Source organism: Hydractinia symbiolongicarpus, chromosome 4, assembly GCF_029227915.1.
Source record: "Hydractinia symbiolongicarpus strain clone_291-10 chromosome 4, HSymV2.1, whole genome shotgun sequence".
In the NCBI taxonomy this organism is placed as follows: domain Eukaryota; kingdom Metazoa; phylum Cnidaria; class Hydrozoa; order Anthoathecata; family Hydractiniidae; genus Hydractinia; species Hydractinia symbiolongicarpus.
In genome coordinates this window covers 1918068-1929116 of record NC_079878.1, presented here as the reverse complement: position 1 = coordinate 1929116, position 11049 = coordinate 1918068, and the positions used below count along the sequence as shown (strand labels likewise).

At 33.6% G+C, this 11049-nt stretch overlaps 3 protein-coding genes across 7 annotated transcripts in view; 1 reads left to right on the top strand and 2 right to left on the bottom strand.

The window, feature by feature from the left end:
- Positions 1-301: 301 nt before the first annotated feature.
- Positions 302-6464, bottom strand: LOC130640810 (uncharacterized). The gene is made up of 2 exons (XM_057447370.1): positions 6215-6464; positions 302-6142 (listed from the first exon to the last, which is right to left on the bottom strand). The coding sequence occupies exons 1-2, from the start codon at positions 6263-6265 to the stop codon at positions 4937-4939; spliced, it is 1257 nt and encodes a 418-aa protein (XP_057303353.1). The 5' UTR covers positions 6266-6464; the 3' UTR covers positions 302-4936.
- LOC130642166 (neuropeptide Y receptor type 1-like) lies at positions 2651-3622 on the top strand. Its single transcript, XM_057449251.1, has one exon. It carries the CDS (start codon positions 2651-2653, stop codon positions 3620-3622), a length of 972 nt encoding a protein of 323 aa, XP_057305234.1.
- Positions 6465-6615: 151 nt separating the features above from the next.
- LOC130640811 (uncharacterized) overlaps positions 6616-11049 on the bottom strand; it is a 42421-nt gene continuing 37987 nt past the window's right edge. For 3 of the 5 annotated variants that reach the window (XM_057447372.1, XM_057447375.1, XM_057447373.1), the window contains 2 exons: positions 10930-11022; positions 6616-10838 (listed from right to left, as the gene is read on the bottom strand). In XM_057447372.1, the coding sequence (XP_057303355.1) occupies positions 6980-7834 (855 nt within the window). In that variant the 5' untranslated portion in view covers positions 7835-10838; positions 10930-11022 and the 3' untranslated portion in view covers positions 6616-6979. Of the gene's footprint in view, positions 11023-11049 lie in introns of all 5 variants that reach the window. The other 2 variants (XM_057447371.1, XM_057447374.1) reach the window with 2 other exon arrangements.

Genomic DNA, 11049 nt, shown 5'->3' with positions numbered 1-11049 from the left:
CCTTAAAGTCAAATTATGACGAGTAAACTCTGTCGAGTTCACTTCGGAGGGTGCGTCGTTAAGACAGCTTTCGGGATGTTTGTGGAACACCACATTTAATATTCATTACTGCCAGATATTGTCTTAGGAAGCCTTAAAGTATCATCCGGCTATTGCAAAGTATTAAACATCGAAAGACTGGCAAGAAGGCTGTCTAAAAATGCGAAAATGGTTGTTATGGGCTATGCACCTATATTCGCAGTTGGCTGGAAAAAGTGCTAGATTGCGCAATAAAAACCGAAATTTTTCATAAGCACTACTTGCCACGGTATTCAAAGATGAATTTGCTGTCAGAAAACAGGAAAAAGACAATTCTTGAATTTTAGACATTATTTGGTGGTAAACTACTAATTACCTACAAGAAATTGCAACAGTGAACAAATTTAATTGCTAAACACAATATCATAAGATGAAATGTATCATGCCAGCAATTCAATTTTTCAAAATTTAGACAGGAGGCTAAATTCTTTAAATCGTACAGCTACAATTATTTTATTCTTATTATTTTTATCAAAGATTTTTACAGGATAATACGCAATATGTTAATACTGTTGTCAAAGGAGTCCTGCATAATAAAATCTGAAAACATAATAAAGTGAGGTTACTTAAAAGTATATTCACAATATAGTTAAAACATAATATAATATTTCTTAAAATTAACCAATAACATTTTCACAAAGATCGCCATGAAGACATTTAAAACCGTGAGTGCAACACCATTTTCGCATTACATTTAACACACTGGGAACATTTGCTCGAACACCATTTGAAATAATGTGAAGTTGTCTCGATTCCAGAGTCTGAATTCTAAGAGTTTGTGTGTTATTCATGCATGAAATTACGAGGGATGCATGAAATTACGCACGTCAACAGTGGCATGATCATAGAACGATAGATTGTGTTAGATGTGTAAGCGTCAATAAAGTATCGAATTCTTCTCACAATAATCTCAAGCGGCTGGATGCTTTTTTCAAGTTTAAAGATTTTTTTAAATTGATGTGCTCTCGTGCCAGTCCTCGTGCTGTGTTTGAAGGCTAAAGTTGAATCAATTTATATGTTTTGACCATAAATCTCTCACGTTCGTGCACTATTTCCTTTTAATAACAAATTAAATAATTATACAAAATCCAAGTAACCACACCTGGATATTTTTTTTCTCGAAATTATTATGCACGTTTTTTTAAAAGCAAGTGGATATTTGACCTATCACTGGAGCTAATTAAAATGTCTTGAACAACTCTAAACAACCAAAAGTTACCCATATTCTCCCAAGTAAGCTAAATTGATGTCAATGTGTCAATTTATCAAACGTAATACCGAGACCAAATGATTATTTAAATTTATTTAGTTCAAATTAAAAAATGGAGCTGCTCTATGGTAAAAATGATTAAGTTAGCTAGACATTGCAAAAGTCAAAAGTAAGTATTGTTTAAAACCGTATCTTGGAAATTAAATTGTTGCCAACATAGAATAATGGTTATACTAAAAGTTGCTTATTTGGTTTTCTGATTTCAGTGCAAATGTTAAAAAAGTTACTGGATCTCAATACTATAGTGTAAAAACTTTTTCAATCTAAGCAACTCAATCATTAAATGTAGGTTGCTGAGACCAATGAGCAATCTCAAATGCTCTTGTAGCGATAATCTTTTTTATATAGACTATAATGTAATATAATGCAAATACAACTTTTATTAGAATTTGTTGAATTATTTTTGCACTATTTAATGCCTAATCTGTATAAAAAAAACCAAGCTTTAACTCAGCTTATCCCTCACAAGTAAATCATGTAAACAATTTATGTTTAAAATGTTGGGAAAGTAAATAAAAATAAATGTTTAAAGGAGAAAGCAAAAGCATCTTAAAATTCTTCAACAGCTCTTTATGATAGATAACTCCTAGATGTGTTCGGATTAAAGTTGTTTGTTTTTTATATACACAACAATTGATGTTCATATCAGTGCGTTAATTAATCTGTAGTCTCGGACATATTAGACTGCAAAAGAACAACCAAATTTTAATATAACACCACAATCGATTATTTGAATGCTTATATGTAAGACACGCGCAGTTACGGATTTGCCAATTAAGATCTAAGAAGATCTGGTTAATCGGAAATGAAAGTCAAAAAGGAAGAATGAAAAGTTAGAATGAAAAAAATTTTTCCACTTCTTACATATTTATTAAAGTGCGGATTTTTGCACACTAACCTAACCTATTTTTTACCTTTACGATGGTTTAGTGGATTGTTAAAAGATGTGGATATTGTATAACTGTGGTCAACGCCTTTTTTACGTTGTTTACCGGCTTTACGCACCTGCAAAAGTTAAACTCCGTCGTTGCGTTAGTTTTAGATACATTTTTTACTCAAATCATTTTATTTCTCTATGCATTCCTAAGAAAAACGTGACTTCAAGAATCACCTGTTTCTCACAGGAAAATTAGCTAATAAAAAACGGTTTATATATTTTAAATTGAAATTCTATTTTCGATCTTTTGTTATTTGATTAGAGTATTTAAGAAAAAATTTTCAAACATTATTGTTATTAATATAGTTAAAGAAGGAGTGGAAAAGTATTAAATGCAACTTTAGATAAAGTTGCACAGCTTCAACATGAAGCTTAATGCTATTATTTTTACCTACATCAGTCCAGTAAATGCAGCATTGATAATAATATTAAACATACTTGAGATTGTAGTGATGTTCAAGACTAATATGCAGAGGGTCTTGTCTCCTTCTTTGGTGTTTATTCTAAATTTATCCATCTCCGATATAATGGTCGGGTTTATGATCATCATGGTTAAAGTGTTCGCATTTCTTTTAAAAACAAAGTACAAAGGAAATAAAGTTCTTTTGGAATCCCTTCATGTGACTAAAAACTTCATGTTGAGGTTGTCATTGCTGCTCTCAGTTTTAAATCTTATGACTTTTACAGTTGTAAGAATGCTTGCAGCGAGAAAGCCATTGTTTTACAGAAAGATCACAAGGAGAATTGCCATTAACATTTGTTACTGCATCTGGCTTGTCGCTCTGGTTTTTGTCACTGGTTACTATTGTGCCATGAAATTTACTCTAACAGTAGAGGAAAATAACAAATTTGAAACCATTTTGTTTCCCCTGTCAACGTACGTGGTATCGCTTGGTTTTTGTTACTGCTATTGGAGCATATATGCATCAATAAGAGAGCAGAAAAGAAAACTTGCCAAATCAGACATAACCTGGACAAATCTATCGGAACCATCAACATCTAATTGGGTAAAGGAGAAGAAATCAAAACAGAAAAAAAACAAAATGTTAGATAACGAAAGGAAAATTCTACGAATTGCTGTGTTGTCTGTCTGTGCCTTTATGGCTTGCTGGCTACCCTTATCTACATTTGCACTAATAAAAGCCAGCGGTGCGCTGGATGGCTGGAAATACGCACTGGACGTGGAGTATGTGTTTTTTACTTTGGCTTTTGTGAACTCCATATTGGATCCATTTATCTACATGTTGATATCCCATGATTGCAAGAAATATATTGCCAAGTTATTCAAGAGAGAACCTGACACAGAAACAATAACCATAACACTCTCTTCATTATAAATAAATAAAAAGCAAAACAAAATTATTTTTTCTCAAAAATCCAAGCTGAAACAGTTTCGTTAAAATGCCATTGTACTGCTTAAATACAAAAACTAAAGTTATGAAATATTTATTAATTAATAAAATAACACTTAAATACTGGACGAATCGTTTGTTTGACTTTGGAGTGAGAAACTTTCCGTATGCTAAAGCATTTAATATGAATGTATCTTATCGTAAATGGGCTATATTATATTAATTAATACACACTGTTATTATTGTGTTAAGTACAAAATATATAATTATAGTACATCTCAAATATAAATAAATAATATATAATATTATCTGCATCCAATTTGAAATATTCACTTCTTGTTTCTTCAACCAAATTATTATAGAATTGCCTGTGTCGATATCAGATTTTCTTCCTGCAATGTTTATTTCTTGAATACTTCCTCGCTCTTCTGTATGTTTGTTTCGTGTTTACATAACCTTAGTACAATTGAAAACGCGATAATGATTGGTTAACATCACGATCAAATATATATTGTCATATAGTATATGTCATTAATAATTACACGCTATTTCGTGTACGCGTTGCACGACACTTTTCTTGCGGAAAGACGAACAGAATAAGGGTATTTTTATAGAGACTAGTCGTTAATCCATGGAAAAATCCACGGGGTCGCCCGCCCTTTATATTTACCCATCGCAACAAAGTGGAAATAAATGTATTGCATTTTAGTGAGGGTTGCTATGTTCTGATATAAAGCTTCGTGTGCACATGTGTGTTAAAAGTGATTTTTTGATTTAAAGTTGTTCCTTAGGTCCCAAATTACCAAAAAAATATGGGTGGCAAAATTTTTTGTCCCATCGGACCAAATTAGATGACGTCATCACTTTTACAGTCAGCAAAAAAATAATTTCACATTTATATGTCATATTATATATCGTTGGAAAGAGGAGATCGAGTGGATCAAAAAAAATGTAAGAACCATGTCTTCAAAACGTAACGTTCGAAAGATATTACTATTCAAACTTTGTACAAATTACAGACCGGTAATTTACTGACCCAGCCCAAAAATGACTATAACCTGCTCAATAGCGAAGTTTTTTTGTTGAATTTTAGTATGGTATTGGGTCACCCTAATGTCTTTCTGTTTGATCAAAATTTATTGTTCAAATCACTTCAAGAGATAATTTACAGACCAGTAATTTACAGACCAAAGCACGTGTTAAGTTGTTTACTTTCTTTCTGGCAATTTCACAAAGTTAAAAAAATTGCTGAAAATAATGACAAAAAACAACTTCAGCAATGCTTGTACAATGTTTCATTCACTCATCATCACTAGAACTATATTCATCTGACTCGGATTCATCGCTTGCGCCACCACTGTTTTGACACGTCGTACATTTACACATGTCAGTGCACAAAAAACCATTTTTACGGCATTTACATCGGTTGGATATGCAACTTGTTTTGCAATTACAAGAACTTAACTCGATGAGTGCCAACGGTGCAGGAAGTTCATCAGTCATTATGGGGAATAAGTTACCGACTTCATCTGTATCCCAACCATAATTGACTGCATTCGGAAGTTGTTGAATGAGGATATGCGAGCTTCGTAAAACCATTGAAATGAAGTGACACCTGAATATTTTGTACTTTAATGCAGCTAATGTTGGTGGCAACATATCAGCATCACACTGGAATTTGGAGAATAAATTCCAACGCAATTGAGATAGTGATACCACGTCTGCAGGACATTTATTCCCCTTATACATTGAAACCACGAAACGTTCTAAGCTTTCCAGTGTTTCCAGATTAGGAAGTTCGACAGTACTTCCAAGTGTCGATAATGCCAGAACCACCTCATTATCTGCCTGTAAAAAAATCTTCAGCCAAGCAGACTTCGATTTCTTGTTGAAACGCCCAGTTTGGTCACACCCTGTGAACGTATGAAAACCAAGAATAGCTTTCGCGTGTACTGCACCAAGGGCTTCAAAGCAATTACGAATATCAATATCACGTAGAGTAGAACCTCGCCCTGTTCTAAAAATGGTATTTATTGGTAACATCTCATAGTAGTAAATTAGCAGTAGAAACACGTCAGTATCCGGAGAGTAAACAATACAACTGGTGAAAGGAGATTGTTGTGCAACATCCATAGCATTATATATAAGTGCTGTGTCAGCTTCTTCGTGGTCGTGTATTCTGCAATCAACAAAATTTGATTCCATTTTAGTATCATAAGTCACTATATACCGAATATGCAATGATGAAAGAGCCTCCATCACTTTCTTTGCCAGGTAGATGGTTAAAGCTTGCTTTGTATCAATGTGGGAAAGAAATTGCTTGAGACTAATGGATGAAATATTGGTGTTGTCTGATACTTTGTATCGAACTTCATTACCAGATGTACGATGCTTTCTTGTCCGTGCTTTCAAGGAGTTTTCTATATAGCGATCAAATACCAATCGTATTTCATCACATCCTCTTGAAATTTGTAGTACACGTTCTGTGAAAGCTGATGCGAAATCCTAAAAAATTAACAGAGTATTTCACAAGTGCGTCAGAAAATTACGTAAGATAGTGATAAATTGAATACATACCTTGCATGTTTTAACTGCCGGTGTTTTTGGAGTTTGATTCACAACAGCCATTCCATCTATAATGATTACTTTGTTTGTTTCGACTTCTCCAGATAAACCATTGGTCGTTTGTCCTTTGCTGGCTAATTCCTCTATACCGTGAATCAATTTTGATTTGTCTAAACAAGCCAATGGAATTCCATCAGCACTGAACAAGGCCTTTGGTACAACAGAAAACTCAAAGTTGCCAATACAGTGCTCCAAATCCAACTCGAGATTTCCGTGCAGTGATTAAAAATCTTGATAGTAGCGTTTTTTCCTCTTTGTGTTGTATAACTTTATCCCCTACTCTCTTTTTGATAGATTTTCCAAGATCTTTGAAAGTTACTATTTTCACTTTTTTTTAACGGTACCCATATCGATTTTGTTCCTTTTATCCTCTCCGTGACAAATTCTTCATAACATTTTGAGCCAATATCAGCATGTTGAAGTATTTGTGAATTGTGAAGAACAGCTTTTGAAACAACATTAAATACACAATCGGATTGTCGGAAGTTGACATCGAAGTCATCCATGATACAAAGCAATTTATTGACGTTAGAAGCTATCCTGCTACATGTTGAGCCACTCAATTGGTAGTGTTGCTTTCTTTGATCAACATTGACATTTTGTATATCACAAAACTCTTTCGATAATGATGCAAGTATAGAAGAAACAAGGCAAAATCTGTTCAATGTAGATGATTGTTGTAACAGTCCTTTAATGCCTCCAGTGACCTTCATTACCTTATTCTCCTGCTCCATTGCGTGATCGGACCCAATGGCAGTGAATGGTATATTGGTTTTGGCAATTGCGAAATTCTCTTTCAAGTAGGACCAGGTCTTCATGTCTGTTTCTTTCGGATTCTGTTCTTGATGGAGGTCTTGAAAACACTATGTCCTCAATATTTTCTGTTAACAAGTGCTTTAAATATCGCTTGTAATTGATTTGGTTGCTTTCGGAGTTTCCCATTAAGTTGTTGTATGTATAGTTAACATCGTTCATACTTATTACGTTGTCGTGTGATTCCCCCAATAAATGTTTGATTATGTTAATTATTTCAACATCTGCAAGTGCGCGGTCTGTATCTTCCATATTTTGTAGCTGTGATATGTCTTGATGTAATGCTAAAGCCTCTCTCTGAACCTTCACCCAACATGCTAAATGATATTGGGCATCATTTGCTATAGCATCAGCGTTAGGAATATTGTTCATACGGATGAAAAATGATTTATTTGCTATAAGCTTCGAGACCTCCAGCATCTTTGTTGCTACCGTCTTAGACATAACTTTATGTATCTTTCCTCCCCTTTTTTGACAAATAATGCAAAGGTGTTTTTGAAACATAATTCCACTTGAGCGCAATGTTTTTTTTTCATTTTGTTTCACAGATACAACAAATGATGGGCTAAAACTGTCCGAAGACTCTTTTGATACTGGCCGTTTCTTTAACCTGTCTATCTCTGTTTTATTTGTGGCCATTTTGTAACAATCAGAATGGTATGAAGACTTTCCTTCAACAAGCTGTACAATATCATATGACTTCAGTTTTTCCCAAAAATCTAGATACTTCGAATCACCACAACTCTTTCCTCCAGACATGATAATAACTTTTTCAAATACTGCTCTTTTGGGTTGCCAACATTCTAAACAAAATATGACATCTTGGTGAAAGTATCAAACAAAAATCTTTCTCTCAAAAATCTCAGAACTCAGAACAGGAATGGGAAAAAATGTTTAAGTAAGGCGGTACCTTTTTTGATGTATCTTTCTGACACACTATACATTTCCCAAAATCCAGCACATTTATTGTTTTTACACAGTTAACATCCATTTTAATTCGGTCTATTCATTTTATTATTATGCATGTATGTCTATACTATAAACTTCACATTACACTTCACTAACACTTCGAAATTAAACAGTCTAGCTATGAAATTGAACAATAGAATGTTTTCTAGAAATAGAACATTCGAATTCTATGTCTATGTCTATGAAATCGAACAATTATAAAACAAAACTTGTTATTATACTGATACTAATACATACAAAATGTCTAAGTGAAATTCGCTACTTGCTTTTCAAAACTAAAGTAAACAACTAAACACGTGCTTTGGTCTGTAAATTACTGGTCTGTAAATTATCCCTTGAAGTGATTTGAACAATAAATTTTGATCAAACAGAAAGACATTAGGGTGACCCAATACCATACTAAAATTCAACAAAAAAACTTCGCTATTGAGCAGGTTATAGTCATTTTTGTGCTGGGTCAGTAAATTACCGGTCTGTAATTTGTACAAAGTTTGAATAGTAATATCTTTCGAACGTTACGTTTTGAAGACATGGTTCTTACATTTTTTTTGATCCACTCGATCTCCTCTTTCCAACGATATATAATATGACATATAAATGTGAAATTATTTTTTTGCTGACTGTAAAAGTGATGACGTCATCTAATTTGGTCCGATGGGACAAAAAATTTTGCCACCTATATTTTTTTGGTAATTTGGGACCTAAGGAACAACTTTAAATCAAAAAATCACTTTTAACACACATGTGCACACGAAATTACATAGTGGCCCTCACTATTTGATATTTGTGTTTCCATAACATCATGTTCTAACTCAGCGGGGGTCCGCGCAGAGACAGGCAGACGGAATACGTCTATTACCAAAAAGACTAGTCAGGAGACCCGGCATCGAATCGCCGGGTAAAGTCCCAAGTAACTGTTGTTGAACGCCCTGAGGAGCGCTTAATAAGTATTTTAAACTGTGCGACACAGTCAGGTGCAGCGCTTTATTACAGGTATGCAGTATGTCGTAAATGAAATGAAGCTCATACACCATTACAGTGTTGCGACCTTAACATATTTTTCAAAAAATAACTTTCCCGCAACAAAAGCTGAAATAAAAATTACAAAGCGTGTTACTCCGTCATATCAAAAACAATCGGGCAATATTATTTTATTTTGCGGAATAAGTTTTAGTAAACGTGGGTAAAAAGCGCAAAAATATATGTGCCTTAACATGTGAAAACAAATACTAAGAAGATCAAACAGATCCGCAATCCTGACACCATCTCTTTCAAACTAAAATGGCCTCCGTAGCATGTTTCCGTCGAGCGGTCAAAACAAAGTTGGTAATAATATGTCGCATTTGGTATTGGTGCATGTTTTAAAATTTTCGTGTTTCTGTAATGGAACGCATCTTTCGCGGACAGAAAGACAAAATACGGCTATTATTAAAGAGAAGAAAACAAAGCTTGTTTATGTCACGCCTCAATGAAATTAAATAAAAATCAATTTTAGAGTACTATACTCATGATAATTTCATACAAATTAGATGAAGTAAAAGCAGTGATTTATCTTGTCAATTCTCATTTTCTTCTTTGCTCGTAGTAGAAAGTCGTTCTATATTGCGTTTATCTCGCAAAAATATTTACGTATGCTTAATAAGTACCGCTGATGTATAACAAGTTAAGTTGAACAATCAAATTAAACACAAAACTCCTTCAACGTGCTATAGATAAAACCTCACTAACCTAAAGTCACAAGTTGAACTAAAAATCTCTGTGGTGTAAAGCATGTCAAAACAAAAGAATAATTTACCGATAAATTCTCATTTCTCAAAAGAAAAATAACTGTACTCAGCAAGTTTTTAACCAATCAGGAAATAAATTACAGCTTTTTGCACGTTTTTTCAGCCAATCAGAGAAAAAATATAATAAGCTTTTTGCACTGTAAAATAAAAAATAAGTAATTGCACTTGTTTTTCTGTAACAAAAGTATAGCATCATATTTTTTTGGTATATTAGCCAATCATATGGTTAGAGAAAAACTCTAACCATATGATCACTTTAATTATTAACTAAGTAACTGTATATATTGGATAAAGTTATATGAAGTAGGGTCAGGATTGTATAGGATTAGATGCTTTAGCGACCTAAACTAGCAGAAGCACAAAGAAAACAATTCAGGCAGTTCTTAACATAACCGTCTTTGGCTCGCTCGGACACGTAGCGACCATTCCTTTTGAAAGTCTATTTTAAAATAACAAAAACTTTACTGCGCACAAAAATGAAAATTTTGGGGCAGAAATTGTGGATGATAGATTTTGATTTTCTCTGTGAATTTAACAAAGTATTTGCAGTGCAATGATGTACTGTAAATACTCCCCCTTCCCCAGCCTAGCTGGCCAGGCTAACTACACTTAGGCGGGTAGCTTAAACTATACCTATCTTTAGTTTATCTTTAACGCTTTACTCCCTTATATAGTGATAATAACTCTTGGATCCAATACCTTTTTAAGATAACAATAAAATATAGCAAAATGGTATCAACAATAACATTTTTTTCTCATTTGACACGTTTGACATTTGACTTTTGCTAGGCCGTATGACGTAAGCAATAACACTAATAACATTAAGTTTTGTGCATTGGAATAGGATACAGTCCATAAACCATTAAAGATAACCTTCTGATTTTGATGTCATGATGGCGTTTAAGTTGTTTTGTTGTTCTCTTCTTGTTGCGCTACCATTATATAATGTTTGTCCATACAAGCGCTTTACTAGTGCCCAGACTTCGTTGTATGTAACCCCGGGGTGTCTAAAGAAATTAAAGTTAGCTTCATTCTTCCTTTGAATTCTTGTAGTTTTAAATCAATAACAAATATCTCACACTCGCGCTATCATTTAACCTGTTTTCGAAACCAATGCATAGAACTTTATATTTCGGCATTTCCTGAACAATTATCGCCGGCTTTAAACTATGGAAACCATTTTTCTGCAAACTAAAAAGAAAACAATGGAGACCTTCG